The sequence below is a fragment of the Grammomys surdaster genome, unplaced genomic scaffold (genome assembly GCF_004785775.1).
Source record: "Grammomys surdaster isolate TR1022 unplaced genomic scaffold, NIH_TR_1.0 340, whole genome shotgun sequence".
Classification (NCBI taxonomy): domain Eukaryota; kingdom Metazoa; phylum Chordata; class Mammalia; order Rodentia; family Muridae; genus Grammomys; species Grammomys surdaster.
The window spans coordinates 295,548-316,149 of NW_021604759.1; the positions used below are offsets into that span (position 1 = coordinate 295,548).

The 20,602-nt window shown below is 41.0% G+C and overlaps 2 protein-coding genes across 2 annotated transcripts; both read right to left on the bottom strand.

Moving 5' to 3' along the window:
* Positions 1–633: 633 nt before the first annotated feature.
* Positions 634–1,684, bottom strand: LOC114630506 (olfactory receptor 2T4-like). Its single transcript, XM_028778742.1, has one exon. The coding sequence runs from the start codon at positions 1,679–1,681 to the stop codon at positions 719–721; it is 963 nt and encodes a 320-aa protein (XP_028634575.1). The 5' UTR covers positions 1,682–1,684; the 3' UTR covers positions 634–718.
* Positions 1,685–19,375: 17,691 nt separating this feature from the next.
* On the bottom strand, positions 19,376–20,395 carry LOC114630507 (olfactory receptor 2T29-like). The gene has a single exon (XM_028778743.1). The coding sequence runs from the start codon at positions 20,393–20,395 to the stop codon at positions 19,439–19,441; it is 957 nt and encodes a 318-aa protein (XP_028634576.1). The 3' UTR covers positions 19,376–19,438.
* Positions 20,396–20,602: the final 207 nt, after the last annotated feature.

The window sequence follows — 20,602 nt, forward strand, 5'->3', positions numbered from 1 at the left end:
TGTGACTTACGACTTGTTTGTGCTTTGTAATAGTTTATGAGATTTTGGAACATGTTGTTGGGGGAAACCTGTGTCCAGGATCCTGGGCCATGATCATTCATATTTGGGGCAAGAATGAATGATTCCTCATTGTTTTTCAATAGAAGCTGTGTTTGATTTTGAGGGATATATTTATATGCAAATTCAGGCACACTGGCAATTTGAAACCCTTGGGGCAATCGCAGTATCTAGCTCTAAATTCCCTTTAAGCATTATTTTTACTATATCATAATTCTGAAGGTATAAAACTGTATCTTGCTCTTTATTTTTACCTAATTTCAATTTTGCATTAATTATCAAGAGGGTACACAGAATTATTTCAATATACCAATGATCTCTATCACCTCTGGTTAATGTTGTTAATCACTTTTCTTACATCTCACTCTATCTTTTATCAGTTGAACACATCATGACCATTTATTGCTCAATATGACATAGTTTCAAATGACAAGACTTTTGTCCCATGATATTGGGCAGCCATTATCAACTTCATACAATGTAACAGTGGGAGAATGCAAATAAGATTTCTGAATGAATGAAATGAAGAAAATTTCAGAATAGAGAAATAGTCCTACAAAAAGGATGAATATGAAATGAGACATGATGGGTCAGCAATAGCATCAGCATGACCTGGATCAACAGAGGCACAGAGACAAGGAAAAGAAAGATGCGTACCAGATTACTTTACTATTTCTTGGAAGAGGGTGGTCACACCTAACAGTCTCTTCATAGCCTCGGTGACATTCTTATTCCTAAGACTATAGATTAGTGGGTTCAACAGAGGGGTGAGTATTGTGTAAAACACAGACACCACCATGTCCTTCACAGGGGTGTGGAGGGAGGCAGGGAGCATATAGGTATAGACAGCAGCACCATAGAAGAGGATGACCACAGTCATGTGGGAGGAGCAGGTGGCAAGGGCCTTCTTCCTGCCCTCTGCTGAGTTCATCCTGAGAACAGTGAGGAGGATGGATGAATAGGAGGCTGAAATGACTGTCACAGGGATGAGAAGCATGAGCACACAGCACACATACATGAAGGTCTCATAGAGCCAGGTGTCTGAGCAGGAGAGCTTTGTCACTGCAGGGACTTCACAGAAGAAGTGATGGATCTCCCGAGACCCACAGAAAGGGAAGGTCATGGTGACAGGGGTGAACATGAAGCCATCCAAGGATCCCAGGAGCCAACAGACAGAAAACAGGAGGAGACACATCCTGTGGTTCATGAGGACAGGATACCGGAGTGGATGGCAAATGGCCACATATCGGTCATAAGACATGGCAGCTAGAAGGAAAAATTCTGAACCTGCTAGTGTCACATAGAGGAACATCTGCATTCCACAGGCAGCAGCTGAGATCTTTTGGCTCCCCAGGACCTGGTCCATGAGCATCTTGGGCACAGTGACAGAAATGTACATCATGTCCATGAGGGACAGCTGGCTGATAAAAAAGTACATGGGTGTGTGGAGGTGAGTGTCAGAGAGTATCAGCAGGATCAGGAGGGCATTCCCAGACAAGGCCATGAGGAAAACCACAAATATGACCACAGCAAGCAGGGCAGGGTGTTTGGATTGACTGAAGAATCCCAGTAGGGTGAAATCTGACTGTCCAGTGTAGTTGTTACTCCAAGTAGTGAGCTCCATTGTTTTCTCCTAGGCAACCAAGAAGGTTTGTGGTTAGTGATTGCTGTACAAGGCTACTATGCTGAGAAAATTCCTGGACCTACAGATTTGAAAATGATAATTTACTTATAATATAAAGATTTTAAAAAATTAAGAATTCACATCTGTCTGTGGTTAGAGCCATCACCACTGAGAGGAGGGCTCCCACCAATCATGATCTTGGTCTTTCCTCATTACAAATAACCTCCCTTATTGACAAGTTTTTGAAATTTGCAAGATAACCTCTTGTTCTCAATAAAATAGTGAATTACCAACAAAAGTGAACCAACAAAAACTAGTGTAAGTGAAATGCAAACAAGTAAACAAACACATTACTCTGAGCTAATGAATACACAAGTTAGTCTTAATCACTGTAGAGCTTCTTCTCTGAGTACAGTATTGCATGTACTCCCCAGTTTAGCATTCATTGAAGAATGTGGTTTTAAAATAATGTGTTACAAGATCTTAGTTGAGTACTGCATATGGCCCATTTAAAATAGAATTTGAACTGCTTTGTAAATCTTTGGATAGAGAAATGCTCTGTAACTATACAGTCACATACATATATTCATATGAAAATATAGATACAACAACACAAGTAACATATTTCCTCATCCAACACTTGTTACACAGAGTTAAATGAAAGTCCTACATTTTCTGGTCTCTGCTTCTCCAAGTTCACCTCCTCACAGGATGTCCATTTGCTCTAAGCTTCAGCAGGAGACTGAGGGTTTAGCAGTCACTGCTGGTTGCCAGGCCAGGCTGTGGCAGCAGCATCTGTGTGGACTGTCAGCCACTTCCTCATGGAGTCTGAGAAGCAGAGAGGGCACAGCCCTCAGATGATCCTGAGAGCAGTTCACTGTTCCCTCCACCCCAGACTCACAGGCAGCCTCTGTGTTAGATGCTGAGAGAAATCCAGGGACACATTAACCTTGCTAGCACTGAACAAGGTCAGTGTCCACCTATGCTGGGAAAATAGTACATGAATGTGAACTAAGCTTGAAGGTTTCAGTAGGTACAGCAGAGTAAGAAGCAGCATCAGACAGCAGAATGTACCCAGCCTTCCTGACAAGACTCAGTGTACTTTAAAAGAGAGATTTTTAAAGATCTATCTATCTATCTATCTATCTATCTATCTATCTATCTATCTATCTATCATTTCTGTACTAGTAGATACTACATTTTGGTAACTATAAGCAGTAGGAAGGAAATGACATCTCTGCTTTCAAGATATTAGCAATATTTTTAATGGAGGGATTGTTGGGACAGAAATCAGAACTCTTAGGAACATTTTACATCTATGTCAATATTCTAAAAAAATGAAAACACCAAAGCAAACCAGATACTGAAGTCCTTAAAACGTGATGCACTGCATGAGCAGCTGATGGAGCAGAGAAAGTCAAGGTTCCTGTTGCCTTCGTATAAATGCCAGACAGATCTGAGACCTATGGGAGGAGACGGGTAGAGATACAGACAGGAAATAGAATGAGCCATAGGAAGAAACAACATAGATTTCTATTTTAAAAAGGAGTATTTGTGAAGGAAACTTAGTTATATTAAAAATTTAAATCTTTTAAAGTTCATCTTATGTTTTCCTGATGACACAGCTTGCATTTTTTGACACAGTGAACAAAGACTGGGGAGAGAGCCACAGGCTCCTAGAAATCCTGAACACTGTCTGCTGGGTGAATGGAGGTCAGGAGGCAGGTGAGGGGCAGGAGGTGTGCTGTGCAGGTCAGAGCCCTGTGTTAAGTGTGGACACTGGCATCAGTGTCCCAGGCAGCAGTGAGATAAGGACTGTGGTGTCTGCAGAAGGTTAGGGGTCAGCAGCTTTGTTGTCCTTACCTATGCTGTGCCATTGATGTCATGTGAACAGCTTGGTGCACTGTTAACCCTTTGTATTACTAAGAGTGAAGGCAGAGAGATGACAGAGCAGCATCCCAAGCCAGCAGCATCCCTGAGCCACCCTGGTGTTTCCATGGGACTCACCATGCTTTCTTCTTTTACAGAGGAGAAGCTTGGGGTCTCAGGCATCTACCTCACTTCACACAACCACTGACAGAATGAGTGCTTACCCTGTGAGTAGGCACAGAGTGGGCACCTGCCTGTGTTCTATGGGAAACATTACTTCTGCAGAAAGGTATAGTTTTATTTTTGACCGCTCATTGTATGCTTCATATGATGAAAAATGAAGTAATAAATAAATAAATGAATTTATTTTGAGTAAAATGAAGACAATTATTTTTGCATTATTGTAACCCTGAAAAATTACACATACTTGAAGTTAAATAAACCACCCAAAAGACAATTTGGAAATGAATGCATTGTCATATGAGTATGTAAAAATGCAGAAATAAGGGTGGGTGTGTTGCCAGATGCCCACTACAATCCTAGTGCTTGTGAGACTGAGGCAGGGGGATTACCAACATAATCAAGACAAGACTTGTGTGTGTGTGCTTTTATGGAATACATATTGCTTAATTCATAACATAGAAAAAATTCTCAGTAAGGAAGCAGTAAAGGGAAACTTTAGGAAGATTCTAAGTGTGCTAGTACACGCCTTTAATCCTAGCACCGGGATGCAGAGGCATGTAGATCTCTGTGTTTGAGTCCAGCCCGGTCTACAGAATGAGTTGCAAGACAGCCAGGGCTACACAGAGAGACCCTGTCCCAAAAAACCAAGAATGAAGAGGCGGAGGCCAAATTTCTCTCGTCCTGAAAATGAATAAGACAGTAAAGAATAAAGAATGAAGGAGAGTTTGTAAAGAAGGAACAGACTGCCTAGTGTCCCCCCTGTGCTGTGCAGACTCTCCTGTCAGGGGGACTCACCGTCAGATGTAGCTGCAGTCTGGGCCACACTGGGCAAGAGGCAGAAGCTGCTTAAGTGCCCCAGGAATAGCAGGCAAGTGTCGTCATCCCTTGCTGGACTCAGCGCATTGCCAGATAAGGATGTTTGTTGATAACTCCCCTCTGGGACTTTAAAGAGTAATGTGACTACAAGAGTCAGGGATCCTAACAGAAACTTCTACCTAGCCTGATTTACCTTTCAGTTTTATTATAATGAAAAATCATAACCAGTATTTAAAATAACCCTGAATATCAGTATCATAAATAAAAATCAGTCCCAACATGAGTCAGCTATTGTATGTCTAGGACTTTGTTCACTACACAGTTCTCTCTCTCTCCATCCTCTTCTCTCTGTGTTCATCTAAATTTCCAGCAGCCTTCATGGGCATGCACTTGGAAGCTTCGGGTTTTGCTGCTGTGCTTTAAACATTGGCCCTTACAGTGCATGACAGGCTAACCCTGAGCCCTCATCCCTCCTGTGCCATCTTCTCCTCCTCACTGCATCATCCCTGGGTTCTGCTGTCAGTCACACACCATATTTCTTAGAGCTACCTTCAGTGTAAATGTTTCTTTCATTTTAAATAAAGACCTGAACGTTACAGAATAATCTATAAATACAAGTGGCTTAGATAAAATGTAAATTTTGATATTACCCATAGCTAAGCAAAAATTACACTTGAAAAGACATGCCCTTCCATAATCTGCAGGCAATTTTGCAACACAGTGAAGTACACTGTGTAGTCTGAGCTAGAATACACATGGTGGAAGACAGAGTCAACTGTGCACCTTGATCTGCAGCCAAATTGTTCTGAACTTTTTCTGAATGCTAAAGGCTTCTGATCACTTTCCAACAACATGGCACTGTTCCCCCCGCCATCCTCTGATCACACAGTGTCCTCTGTTCATCAGGCCACATCCTGAACTCAGCCCTGTCAGGCACCCAGGGATTTAGTCTACTGATGGAGCAGTGTCTTACCCCCTTTTACACTTGGTTTAAGTTCAGCACTGTATGGACATTGGCAGGGGAGGGGGAAGAAATGTGGTCTAGAGTGGTTAGAATGAGTTTGCCCCCCTCCCATAGACTCATGTGTTTGAATGTTTGGCCCACAGGGAGTGACACTATAAGGAGGTAGGGCCCTGATAGAATAAATGTGACCTTGTTGGAAGAAATATGTCACTGTAAGGTACTCAAATTAGGGCTCCTAATGCTCAAGCACTTCCCATTTTGGAAGAGGCAGCTTCACCTTACTGCATCCTGATCAAGATGCAGATCTCTCAGCTGCTTCTCCAGCACCATGTTTGCCTAGATGCTGCCATGCTTCCTGCCATGATGATAATGGACCAAATCTCTGAAACTGTAAGACAGCCTTGGTTAATTGTCCTTTATAATAAGAGTTTCCTTGATCATGATGTTTCCTCACAGCAATGGAACCCTGACTAGTACAGCATCCTTCCCTTTAGCAGCTTGTCTTGGGCAGCTGCATCGACTTTGGTTGACAGAGGCTCTGTGAGATTCCAGGCTGTGTCCAGCACTTAAAGCAGCTGATCAGCTATTGTTAGGACACAGCTGTCTCAGGTGCTGCAGGGTGTCAGGGCAGGACCACAGTAGTTTCTGACTATCTAGCATCTAATGCACAGTGGCATGGGCACATGCAGCTGCCAAGGTGTACTACACTATCTCAATGTCACCAGCCTTCCCTGTGCCCTGCTTGAAGTTCTCCAGATGAAAAGGGAATGCTTTGGAGAGTCCTGAAAACTGATTCATGAAAATTTCTTTTGGAGAAGAGAAATAAAAATTAGTGTCAACAAACAATCAAATCTTATGTAATAAAAAGTGATAAACTCATGCTACAATATGGACAAGTCATAGAAACACAATAAAAACAAAAACTGTTATAATAAAAGGATACACACAGCACAATTTACCCACAAAAACACAGGGTGAACCAGTAAGTAATGGAATTGACAAATCACAGGGGGAGCTCAAAACATTTGCAAGGGACTCTGGGTAATTCCATGGGAATCACAATATGGAGACTGTGTTGGCATGAAGGAATCTGCTTGACCAATGTCTAGCAATGTCCTTTTAGCTACCACTTCCCCTCTAGACCTGAAAGATAGTTCTCATAACTTGAGCTTTTCAAATGATTAGTTTGAAATCTAAAGAGCAAAATTTATACACTCTTTTGACCCTGCTGTCCCAGATTCTAACCCAGCCTCTACCAGAAGTCCAGCCCAACATGGGTGGAGACACTCTGCTCAGCCACAGGCCACACTGGCCAGAAGACCAGAGAGAAAGTAGAAACCAAGAAACAAAACACACATCTAACAAAGACAAACTCAGAAATCTGTGCCTCTACCTATAATCACTCCAAACCCAGACGTCTAGATTCCAGCACAAAACACAACCAACAATAGGGAAGGATGTCACCACCAGAGCCCAGGTACACTACTCCAGCATGCCTGCCTATTCCAACACAGGTAAAGCTCAAGAAAAAGGCCTTAAAATAAACTTTATGAGGACGAAGTAGGTCCTTAAAGAGAGAATGAGTAAATCCTATTAGAAAAGCCAAGACAGTCTAGAAAACAAAACAAACAGTTGAAGGATATAAATAAAGCTGTTCAATACCTAAAAATGGAACTTGAAGCAATAAAAAACACAGAGGTATTTGTGTAAATGAGAAACCTAGGTAAGTGAACAGGAATTGCAGATGCAGGCATCACCAACAGAATACAAAAGACATAAAGGAGCATCTCTGGTGTTAATGACACAGAACAAATTGATAGATTGGTGACTGAAAATACTAATCTAAAAAATTACTGACAGAAAATATCCAGGTAAGGGCTGGAGAGATGGCTCAGCGGTTAGAACACCAACTACTCTTCCAGAGGTCCTGAGTTCAATTCCCAGCAACCACATGGTGCCTCACAACCATCTGTAATGGGGTCTTGTGCCCTCTTCTGGTGTTTCTAAAGAGAACAATGGTGTTGTACTCATATGCATAAAGTAAAAAAAATCCAGGTAAAACAAAACCTATGAGTAATAGGAATAGAAGAAGGAGAATAATCTCAAATTAAAGACCCAGAATATATTTTCAACAAAATCATAGAAGAAAGTTTTCCTAACCTAAAGAAGGAGATGTCTGTCAAGGTACAAGAAGCTTACAGAATACCAAATAATTTAGACCAAAAAAGAAAGTTTCCTTGTCACATAACATCAGACATTAAACAGACAGAACATAGAGACGACATTAAAAACTACAAGGGAAAAAGACCAAGAAACATATAAAGGAAGACCTATTAGACTTGACTTGACTTTACTTAATGGAGATTCTCAAAATCAGAGTGCCTGGACAGATGTCCTCCAATCTCTAGGAAACCAGTGATCCACCAGCTGAGAAACTATACCCAACAAAATTTTTAATCACCATAGATGGAGAAAATAAGAATTCCATGATAAGATCTAATTTAAACAATATCTATCCACAAATCCAGCTGTACTAGATAGAGAAATCCAACCCAAGAAGGTTACCTACATGCATGAAAACACTAGAAAGCAATAAAGCCAAAACAAGGGAAGAATAGACACACCACAACTACCACCACTATGATCTCTGCCACCACAACAAACAACAACGGAAAACAAGAATCATTTGTCATTGATATATTTAATATCAATGTATTTAATTCCCCAATACAGACTAACAGAATGGATCCACAATCAGGAACATTTAATATATAACAATATAGATTTCAAACCAAAGTTAATCAAAGCAGATAGGGAAGAACACTTAACATTTGTCAAGAAAAAAGTCCATCAATGTGGTCTTTCAAATCACACATTGACCCTCACATATTGATGGTGGGAGGCATCAATACCTAATGCTCTCCAATAGCCTGGTCATCAAGGTGAAAACTAAACAGGTAAATACTGGAGGTAATAGACAAAATGAACCAATCAATTTCCCTGCATTGTTTGTTCACTTTGCACAGCATGCTACCTGCAGTTGAGGCCAGAGAAACTTTTGTCCTGATTGCTAGCTTGCCACATATGAGCCAAACTCTACAAGGAGATTCTTTGATGCTTATCATGTTATTTGAAGTATAATGGGTTGCTGCCAGGGCCATACCTGTCTCATTGTCAAAAATAGTCTTAAATTAAAAAAAACAGCTTTAGCTGGGGCAGACACATAGTTGGTCTGTTCCTGTGGAAATACTGAATCCTCAGCCATCATAGAGGAGCCATTGCACTCAGAGTAGCCAGTAAGAACTCCATCTCACTCCCCAAGCCCCAGAGATACATCTGGGAGCCAGAGACATTCAGGACACACCAGCTACCCAAACCCTGCCCCTCCGGAATTCCACTTCCCTTCCACCCTTGCCTGGTCCTTTGGGCTGGGGCAGACACAGAGTTGGTCTGCTCCTGTGGAGATACTGAATCCTCAGCCATCCTAGAGGAGCCACTGCACTCAGAGCAGCTGAGGACCCACTGCACTCAGAGCAGCCAAGGAGATACTGCACTCAGAACAGCAGCCACCAAGGTGGTTTGCACTTGGGAGACATCATATCTGGAGCCATCCTAAAGGAACCACTGCACCCAGAGCAGAAGGATTTCCAGATCCAAGAGGTGGCCTGAGTCCCAGGAGTTCTTCCACCCAGGAGATTAGGATCATAAGACCACAGAGACATCTGGACTCTGAGGAGCTCTGCCACAACCAAGATAACTGCAAATACAGACTCCAGTCTTACACAGTGAGGACAGGTAACACTAGAGTTAACCAGATGGTGAAAGGGAAGTGCAAGAACATAAGCAACAGAAACCAAAGTTTCTTGGCATCATTAGTACCCAGTTCTCCCAATATAGCAAGCCCTGGACACCCCATCACACCTGAAAAGTAGGATTCAGAATTAAAATCACTTCTCATGATGATGATAGAGGATTATAAGAAGGACATAAGTAACTCCCTTAAAGAAATACAGGAGAGTACAAGTAAACAGGTAGAAGCCCTTAAAGAGAAATCACAGAAATCCCTTAAAGAAATGCAAGAAAACACAAAGAAGGAATTAAACAAAAACATTCAGGATCTGAAAATGGAAATAGAAACAATAAAGAAAGCTCAAATGGAGACAACCATGGAGATAGAAAACCTAAGAAAGAGATCAGGAGTCATAGACGCAAGCATCACCAACCTAATACAAGAGATAGAAGAGAGAATCACAAATGCAGAAGATACTATGGAAAATATTGACACAGTTGTCAAAGAAAATGCAAAATGCAAAAAACTCCTAACTCAAAACATCCAGGAAATCCAGGACACAATGAGAAGACCAAACCTAAGGATAATAGGTATAGATGAGAATGAAGATTCCCAACTTAAAGGGCCAGTAAATATCTTCAACAAAATTATTGAGGAAAACTTCCCTAACCTAAAGAACAAGATGCCCATAAACATACAAGAAGCCTACAGAACACCAAATAGACTAGACCAGAAAAGAAATACCTCCCGTGACATAATAATCAAAACATCAGATGCACAAAGCAAAGAAAAAAATACTAAAAGCAGTAACGGAAAAAGGTCAAGTAACATATAAAGGCAGATGTATAAGAATTACACCAGACTTCTCACCAGAGACTATAAAAGCCAGAAGAGCCTGGACTGACATCATGCAGACCCTAAGAGAACACAATTGCCAGCCCAGATTACTATACCCAGCAAAACTCTCAATCACTATAGATGGTGAAACCAAGATATTCCATGACAAAACCAAATTTGCACAATATCTTCCCACAAGCCCAGCACTTCAAAGGATAATTGATGGAAAACGCCAACACAAGGAGGGAAACTACAACCTAGAAAAAGCAAGGAAGTAATCTTCCAACAACCCCAAAAGAAGATAACTATACAAACATAATTCTACCTCTAATAACAAAAATAACAGGAAGCCACAATCATTTTTCCTTAATATCTCTTAACATCAATGGTCTCATTTCCCCAATAAAAAGATGCAGACTATCAGACTGGATACACAAACAGGACCCAGAATTTTGCTGCATACAAGAAACACACCTCAGTGACAAAGACAGACACTACCTCAGAATAAAAGGGTGGAAAACAATTTTCCAAGCCAATGGTCCCAAGAAACAAGCTGGAGTAGCCATTCTAATATCAAATAAAATTGACTTTCATCCAAAAGTAATAAAAAAAATAAGGAAGGACACTTCATACTCATCAAAGGAAAAATCTACCAAGGTGAACTCTCAATTCTGAACATCTATGCTCCAAATGCAAGGGCACCTACGTACATAAAAGAAACTTTACTAAAGCTCAAAACACACAATACACTGCACACAATAATAATGGGGGATTTCAACATCCCACTCTCAGCAATGGACAGATCATGGAAACAGAAACTAAACCGAGACACTTTGACATTAACAGAAGTTATGAACCAAGTGGACTTAACAGACATCTATAGAACATTTCATCCTAAAACAAAAGAATATACCTTTTTCTCAGCACCTCATGGTACCTTCTCCAAAATAGACCATATAATTGGTCACAAAACAGGCTTCTACAGATACAAAAAGATTGAAATAATCCCTTGCATCTTATCAGATCACCACGGACTAAGACTGGTCTTTAATAATGACAAAACCAATGGAAAACCCACATGAACATGGAAACTGAACAACTCTCTACTCAATGATGACTTGGTCAAGGAAGAAATAAAGAAAGAAATTAAAGACTTTTTAGAATTCAATGAAAATGAGGACACATAATACCAAAACTTGTGGGACTCCATGAAGGCAGTGCTAAGAGGAAAACTCATAGCTCTAAGTGCCTACAAAAAGAAACTGGAGAGAGCACACACTAACAACTTGACTGCACAACTAAAAGCTCTAGAACAAAAAGAAGCAAATACACTCAGGAGAAGTAGAAGGCAGTAAATAATCAAACTCAGGGCTGAAATCAACCAAATAGAAACAGAAAGAACAATACAAAATATCAACAAAACCAGGAGCTGGTTCTTTGAGAAAATCAACAAGATAGATAAACTCTTAGCCAGATTAACCAGAGGGCACAGAGACAGTATCCAAATTAATAAAATCAGAATTGAAAAGGGAGACATAACAACAGAAACTGAAGAAATTAAAAAAATCATCAGATCCTACTAGAAAGGCCTATACTCAACAAAACTGGAAAACCTGGAAGAAATGGACAACTTCCTAGACAGATACCAGGTACCAAAGTTAAATCAGGAGCAGATAAACCAGCTAAACAGTGCAATAAGCCCTAAGGAAATAACAGCAGTCATTAAAAATCTCCCCACCAAAAATATCCAGGAACAGATGGTTTTAGTGCTGAGTTCTATCAGACCTTCAAGGAAGACCTAATACCAATTCTCTTCAAACTATTCCACAAAATAGAAACAGAAGGAACACTACCCAATTCATTCTATGAAGCTACAATTACACTCATACCCAAACACCACAAAGACCCGACAAAGAAAGAGAACTTCAGACCAATCTCCCTTATGAACATTGATGCAAAAATACTCAATAAAATTCTAGCAAACAGAATCCAAGAACACATCAAAACAATCATCCATCATGATCAAGTAGGTTTTATCCAAGGAATGCAGGGTTGGTTCAATATTTGGAAATCCATCAATGTAATCCACTATATAAACAAACTCAAAGGGGGGAAAAACAGATGATCATCTCACTAGATGCTGAGAAAGCATTTGACAAAATTCAACATCCCTTCATGATAAAAGTCTTGGAAAGATCAGGAATTCAAGGCCCCTACCTAAACATAGTAAAAGCAATTTACAGCAAACCAGTAGCCAACATCAAACTAAATGGAGAGAAACTTGAAGCAATCCCACTAAGATCAGGGACTAGACAAGGCTGCCCACTCTCCCCCTACCTATTCAATAAAGTATCGGAAGTCCTAAGTCCTAGCCAGAGCAATTAGACAACAAAAAGAAGTCAAAGGGATACAAATAGGAAAGGAAGAAGTCAAAATATCACTATTTGCAGATGATATGATAGTATACTTAAGTGACCCCAAAACTTCCAACAGAGAACTCCTAAATCTGACAAACAACTTCAGCAAAGTGGCTGGTTATAAAATCAACTCAAACAAATCAGTAGCCTTCCTCTACATAAAAGATAAAAAGACTGAAAAAGAAATTAGGGAAATGACACCCTTCACAATAGTCGCAAATAAAATAAAATACCTTGGTGTGAATCTAACCAAGCAAGTGAAAGACCTGTATGAGAACAACTTCAAGTCCCTGAAGAAAGAAGTCGAAGAAGATCTCAGAAGATGGAAAGATCTCCCATGCTCATGGATTGGCAGGATTAATATAATAAAAATGGCCATCTTACCAAAAGCAATCTACAGATTCAATGCAATTCCCATTAAAATCCCAACTCAATTCTTCACAGAGTTAGAAAAGGAAATTCTCAAATTCATATGGAATAACAAAAAACCCAGGATAGCGAAAACTATTCTCAACAATAAACGAACTTCTGGAGGAATCACCATCCCTGACCTCAAGCTGTACTACAGAGCAATAGTGATAAGAACTACCTGGTATTGGTACAGAGACAGGCAGGAAGATCAGTGGAATAGAATTGAAGACCCAGAAATGAACCCACACTCCTATGGTCACTTGATCTTTGACAAAGGAGCTAAAACTGTCCAGTGGAAAAAGGACAGCATTTTCAACAAATGGTGCTCGTTCAACTGGAGGACAACATGTAGAAGAATGAAAATTGATCTATTCTTATCTCCTTGTACAAAGCTCAAGTCTAAGTGGATAATGGACCTCCACATAAAACCAGATACACTGAAACTAATAGAAGAGAAGGTGGGGAAGGTTGTGAGGCTAAGCACTGCATTTGAGGTATGCTGTCAGCTGCTAGCAGCCTCAAGGAGAGTAAGTCTGATTGATGCGGGTTAGTGCGTCTTTCTCCCAACCGGTTCCACCGTTGTTCCCACCTCAGCAAAAAATAGGCACTGGATGGGTCTGACACTGCCTGGGCAGGGATCCTCAGGGAGGGTTAGTACAATGTCCGTTGTTCTTCCTGAGATCAGACCTCTACTCTCACCTGTTTCGTATAAAAAAAAAAGGGGGGGAACTGTGGAGAGCCGCATAGTGCTGTGCCCTTAAGATGGTGCTGGTCTCCGCCTTCTGCCACCTGTTGGCGAGTGCTCTTAGGAGTAAACAGGTCCTTGCCACCTGCTGGCAAGGACTCTTAGGAGTAATCAAGTCCTTATTTGGCTGTGGTTGTTGATCTGGCTTGTCTCTGTGCATGTAGACCTATCTGCTGTTGCCACGTGGGAGATGGGGGTTGGCTAGTCCTAGAGTACTTAGGCCTGGGAGACGCTTCCCCCGGGGTCAGAAGATTGTTCAAGGGTCCTGAATAAACTGCTTGGAGAAGAGCTCGCACGTTGCATCTTCCTTGCTGGTGGAGGGTGGACGCGACACATGAGGTGCTGAGAAAAAGGTATATTCTTTTGCTTTAGGGTGAAATGTTCTATAGATATCTGTTAAGTCCATTTGGTTCATAACTTCTGTTAGTTTCACTGTATCTCTATTTAGTTTCTGTTTCCATGATCTATCCATTGCTGAGAGTGGGGTGTTGAAGTCTCCCACTATTATTGTGTGAGGTACAATGTGTGTTTTGAGCTTTAGTAAGGTTTCTTTTATGAAAGTGGGTGCTCTTGTATTTGGCGCATAGATATTCAGAATTGAGAGTTCATGTTGGTTGACTTTTCCTTTGACAAGTATGAAATGTCCTTCCTTATCCTTTTTGATAGCTTTAAGTTGAAAGTCTATTTTATTCGATATTAGAATGGCTACTCCCGCTTCTTTCCTAGAGCCATTTGCTTGAAAAATTGTTTTCCAACCTTTTACTCTAAGGTAGTGTCTGTCATTGTTGCTGAGGTGGGTTTCCTGTAAGCAGCAAAAAGCTGGGTCCTGTTTGCGTATCCAGTCCATTAGCCTATGCCTTTTTATTGGGGAATTGAGTCCATTGATGTTAAGAGATATTAAGGAGAGGGTGTTGTTGCTTCCTGTCATTTTTGCTAATAGTGGAGACATCATTTGTGTGGTTATCTTCTTTTGGGTTTGATGTAAAAAAATTATTTTCTTGCTCTTTCTAGGGTATGATTGCCCTCCTTGTATTGGAGCTTTCCTGCTATTATCCTTTGTAGTGCCGGATTTGTGGGAAGATACTGTGTAAATTTGGTTTTGTCATGGAATATCTTGATTTCTCCGTCTATGGTAATTGAGAGTTTTGCTGGGTAAAGTAGCCTGGGCTGGCATTTATGTTCTCTTAGGGTCTGTATGATATTTGTCCAGGATCTTCTGGCTTTTATAGTATCTGGTGAGAAGTCAGGCATAATTCTGATAGGTTTGCCTTTATATGTTACTTGGCCTTTTTCCCTTACTGCTTTTAGTATTTTTTCTTTGTTTTGTGCATTTTGTGTCTTGATTATTATGTGACAGGAGGTATTTCTTTTTTGATCTAGTCTGTTTGGCGTTCTGTTGGCTTCTTATGTGATTATGGGCATCTCATTCCTTAGGTTAGGGAAGTTTTCCTCAATAATTTTGTTGAAGATATTTACTGGCCCTTTAAGTTGGGAATCTTCACTCTCATCTATACCTATTATCCTTAGGTTTGGTCTTCTCATTGTGTCCTGGATTTCCTGGATGTTTTGTGTTAAGAACTTTTTGCATTTTGCGTTTTCTTTGACAGTTGTGTCAATATTTTCTAAGGTATCTTCTGCACCTGAGATTCTTTCTTCTATCTCTTGTATTCTGTTGGTGATGCTTGTGTCTACGACTCCTGATTTCTTTCTTAGGTTTTCTATCTCCATGGTAATCTCCCTTTGTGATTTCTTTACTGTTTCTACTTCCATTTTTATGTCCTGGATGGTTTTGTTCAATTCCTTCATCTGTTTGTTTGTGTTTTCTTGTAATTCTTTAAAGGATTTTTGTGTTTCTTTAAGGACTTCATCCTGTTTACCTGTGTTCTCCTCAAGTTTTTTGATAGTGTTATTTATTTCCTTCTTATAGTCCTCTATCATCATCATTAGAAGTGATTTTAGATCTGGTTCTTGCTTTCCTGGTGATATGGGGAGTTCGGGACTTTCTAATGTGGGAGAACTAGGTTCTGATGATGGTAAGTACCTTGGGTTGCTGGTGCTTGTGTTCTTGCGCTTGCCTTTTGCCATCTGGATCGCCTTTATGCAATCTGTGCTGTCTCTGACTAGGGCCTGTCTTTCCTATTATCTAGGTTGTGTCAGAATTGTTTGGGATGGGTTTTGCTGATGGGGTTAGAGCTGAGGCCCAAATCTGCTCCGTGCTCAGGTGGAAACCGGAAGGGGGCCCAGGCTCTAGGTCAGGAGTGGATTCTTGGGTCCCAGTGGGTCCCAGTTGCTCCCTGATTGGGGCAAGTATTGCCGCTTCCTAGCCTAAGATACTGGTTGGGTTAGAGCTTCTGGGATCCCCGCTTCCGCTGGGTGCTGTGAGTTTGGGTGCAGCGCTGATTCCCAGATTTGCTGAGTGCTTGGGCTCAGACTGGAAGGAACCCGCCCCCCCCCACCCCGGGCAAGGAGTGAATTCCTGGGTTCCAGTGGGTCCCGGTTGCTCCCTGTTTGGGGGCAAGTATTGCCACCTCCTAGCCTAAGATACTGCTTGGGTTAGACCTCCTGAGAGCCCCACTTCCTCTGGTTTCTGTGAGATTGGGTGCAGAGCTGCCTCCCAGGATCTGCCATGTGCTTGGGCCCAGACCAGATGGAGCCCACTCCATGCCAGGAGTGAATTCCTGGGTCCCAGTGGGTCCCGGTTGCTCCCTGTTTGGGGCAAGTGCTGCTTTTTCCTTACCTGGGATGCTGCCTGAGTTAAAGCTCCTGGGAGTCCCTCTTTCTCTCGGTTTTCTGGGGTTGGGTGCTGAGCTGCTCCCTGTGACCTGCTCTATGCTCGGACTCAGACCGGAAGTCCCTGCAATTGACTTCTTAATGGAGATTCTCAAAATCAGAGTGCCTGGACAGATGTCCTACATTCTCTAGGAAACCAGTGATACTCCAGTTGAGAGACTATGCCCAGCAAAATTTTTAATCACCGTGGATGGAGAAAATAAAAATTCCACAATAAGGTCTTATTTAAATAATATCTATCCACAAATCAAGCTATACTAGATGGAGAAATCCAACCCAAGAAGGTTACCTACATGTATGAAAACACTAGAAAGAAATAATCTTACACTAATAAAGCCAAAATAAGGGAAGAACAGACACACCACAACCACCACTACCACTACCACCACCACCACCACCACCACCACCACCACCACCACCACCACCACAACAACAACAAACAACAATGGAAAACAAGAATCATTTGTCATTGATATATTTAATATCAATGTATTTAATTCCCCAATACAGACTAACAGAATGGATCCACAAACAGGAACATTTAATATGTAACAATATAGATTTCAAACCAAAGTTAATCAAAGGAGACAGGGAAGAACACTTAACATTTGTCAAGAAAAAAGTCCATTGAAATGATCTTTCACACATTGACCCTCACATACTGATGGTGGGAGGCGTCAATAACTAATGCTCTCCAATAGCCTGGTCATCAAGGTGAAAACTAAACAGGTAAGTACTGGAGGTAATAGACAAAACGAACCAATCAATTTCCCTGCGTTGTTTGTTCATTTTGCACAGCATGCTGCCTGCAGTTGAGGCCAGAGAAACTTTTGTCCTGATTGATAGCTTGCCACATATGAGCCAAACTCTACAAGGAGATTCTTTGATGCTTATCATATTATTTGAAGTATAATGGGTTGCTGCCAGTACCATAACTGTCTTATTGTCAAAAAAGTTTTAAATAAATAAAACAGAGTGAGATGCCATATTCTGTAGAAGAGCTGTGAAGTTATTTTTAAGACTATCTATCTATCTATCTATCTATCTATCTATCTATCTTATATGTGAATTTTTTCTAACTTTTTATTATCTGTTCAACCTAGGAAGCATATTTCTGTAATTAAATAGCTAGTATCTAACATGACCATAAATTTGATTGTCTAACTACTAACTTGTGTTTCTTAATTATCATAAACAGTTTGTAATAGCAGCTTTAAAAAGAACTAGAACTTCACATTGCATAGGTACAGTACTTTAACAAAGAGTTCAATTATATATGTATAGTATGTTGTAGTGAGATATAATCCTAAATTTGCATCAATATATAAATTCCATACCAATGTAAAAAACTTGTCTTGTTGAAGTTTTGTGATCTAAAAGTAGATTTAACAACCTACTCTTTTATTCTATTATTCCTGTATTATTTCTATGTTCCTGTTCTTCCCCTGACACTAGACAGGAGAGAAAGAACGGCAGAGGAAGAAAAAGAAAGAGAAAGAGAAATCCCTGAATCTTAGCTCCCTTATTTTGTTCTCTTTCTGCCTAAGACCATAAGAACTTGTTAACATCTCCCTCTCCTTAAATGATGACAAACATCCATTGAACTATGAAAAGCCTCCTACCCCTTATCTTTGGAATGGGGGCATTGATCTCTTAAAATTGCTTCCTCCTTTCTGGGGGTGGTCTCATTTTCTTTTTTGGGGGAGGTCCACAGAAGACTGGTATATTGGTTAGTCTTAAGAAAGTTGCTGTAACATGTGTTGTCCAGGTCATCACAGGCCATAGAACAGTGCTTGGCCTCCTCGTGAACCAAGGTTTATGCTTGGTAAACATGGGACACTGCACTGAGACACAGACAACAAAGCCAAACATGTTAAAGATTCTGCATTTGGCCAACTGATGAGAACTCCTGTGAATATGGAGCTTTAGAACATTCCAGAGACAAAGCCCATTTACCCAGGCCTGTCTACAGTGTCCTCCGGGACCATTCATTGCCCACTGTGGTTTCTGCCAACATCCCTGAAACAATCAGGTGGCACCTTTTTGAGTGCAGTGGCTTCTCAGAATGCTCACCTCCCTGACACTAAAAGCTTTTCCTGTCACCAGACAGCATCTGAGAACCATGGCAGAGATTTTCCCACTTTGCTACAACCTCAGTCCTGATGTTTCCACAAGTGTAGCTGAAAATGCCCTGAGTTATGACTTATGACTTGTTTGTGCTTTGTAACATTTATGAGACTTTGGAACATGTCATTGGGGGAAACCTGAACCCAGGTTCTTGGGCCATGGTCATTCATATTTGACTCTAAGAATAAAATATTCCTTATTTCCTTTGAATTAAAGCTGTGTTTGGTTTTGAAGGATATATTTATATGCAAATACAGGTGCACTGACCATTTGAAACCCTTGGGAGAATTGTACTATCCAGAGCTAAATCTCATTTAAACATTATTTTTACTATATCACAATACAGGAAGGAGCTGAAGGGAGAAAACTGTATCTTGCTCTTTACTTTTTAGCTAATTTCAGTTTTATATAAGTTATGAAGAAAGCACACAGAATTATTTCAATATGCTATTTATCTCAAGTCACTTCTTGTTAACACTGGTAAACACATTTTTTCAACTCATTCTAGGCTTTAAAAGTTGAACACATCGTGACCATTTAATATGCATATATTGAATGCTAAGACTGTATACCACAAAATAAAATAGTCATTATTAACTTCACAAAATACTACAAAGACAGAATACAAAAAGAGTTTGTGGATGGACCAGAAGTTTGTTAAGGAAGAAATTTTAGGAATAAACAAAAGATTCTTCAAAAGGATGAATATGAATGAGACATGAAGGATCAGGAATGAGCTCAGCATGAGACCTGGAACAACAGCTGTGTGGAGATAAGGAAAAGAAATACACATTCCTAGTTGTTTACTTCATTGTTTCTGGAAAGAGGAGTTTTCACCCAACAATTTTTTCATAGCCTCTGTGACATTTTTATTCCTAAGACTATAGATTAGTGGGTTCAACAGAGGGGTGACTATGGTGTAAAAAATGGACACCACCATGTTCTTCTCAGGGGTGTGGAGGGAGGCAGGGAGCATGTAGGTATAGACAGCAGCACCATAGAAGAGGATGACCACAGTCATGTGGGAGGAGCAGGTGGCAAGGGCCTTCTTCCTGCCCTCTGCCGAGTTCATCCTGAGAACAGTGAGGAGGATGGATGAATAGGAGGCTGAAATGACTGTCACAGGGATGAGAAGCATGAGCACACAGCACACATACATGAGGGTCTCATGGAGCCAGGTGTCTGAGCAGGAAAGTTTTGTCACTGAAGGTACCTCACAGAAGAAGTGATGAATGTCTCTGGAGTCACAGAAAGGGAAATTCATGGTGATTGGAGTGAGTATGAAGCCATCCAAAGATCCCAGGAGCCAACAGGCAGACAACAGGAGGAGACACATCCTGTGGTTCATGAGGACAGGATACCGGAGTGGATGGCAGATGGCCACATAGCGGTCATAAGACATGGCAGCTAGAAGGAAACATTCTGAACCTGCTAGTGTCAGGTAGAGGAACATCTGCATTCCACAGGCAGCAGCTGAGATCTTTTGGCTCCCCAGGACCTGGTCCATGAGCATCTTGGGCACAGTGACAGAAATGTACATCATGTCCATGAGGGACAGCTGGCTGATAAAAAAGTACATGGGTGTGTGGAGGTGGGTATCATAGAGTATCAGCAGGATCAGGAGGCCGTTCTCAGACAAGGCCATGAGGAAAACCACAAATATGACCACAGCAAGCAGGGCAGGGTGTTTGGATTGACTGAAGAATCCCAGCAGGGTGAAATCTGACTGTCCAGTGTAGTTGTTATTCCAGGTGGTGAGGTCCATGTGTGTTCTCTAAGCAACTGAGAAGCTTCATGGTTAGTGATTGCTTACCGAGATCTCTACAAGCCTACTTTGCTGAGAAAGTTCCTGGACCTATAGATTTGAAAATGATAATCTACTAAGGAATTTTAAAAATTAAGAATTCACATCTGTCTGTGGTTAGAGCCATCACCACTGAGAGGAGGGCTCCCAGAAATCATGATCTTAGTC

What these genes read in the sequence shown, in the direction of transcription:
- LOC114630506 (XM_028778742.1), bottom strand. Translation starts at nt 1,681, where the DNA reads ATGGAGCTCACTACTTGGAGTAACAACTACACTGGACAGTCAGATTTC.
- LOC114630507 (XM_028778743.1), bottom strand. Translation starts at nt 20,395, where the DNA reads ATGGACCTCACCACCTGGAATAACAACTACACTGGACAGTCAGATTTC.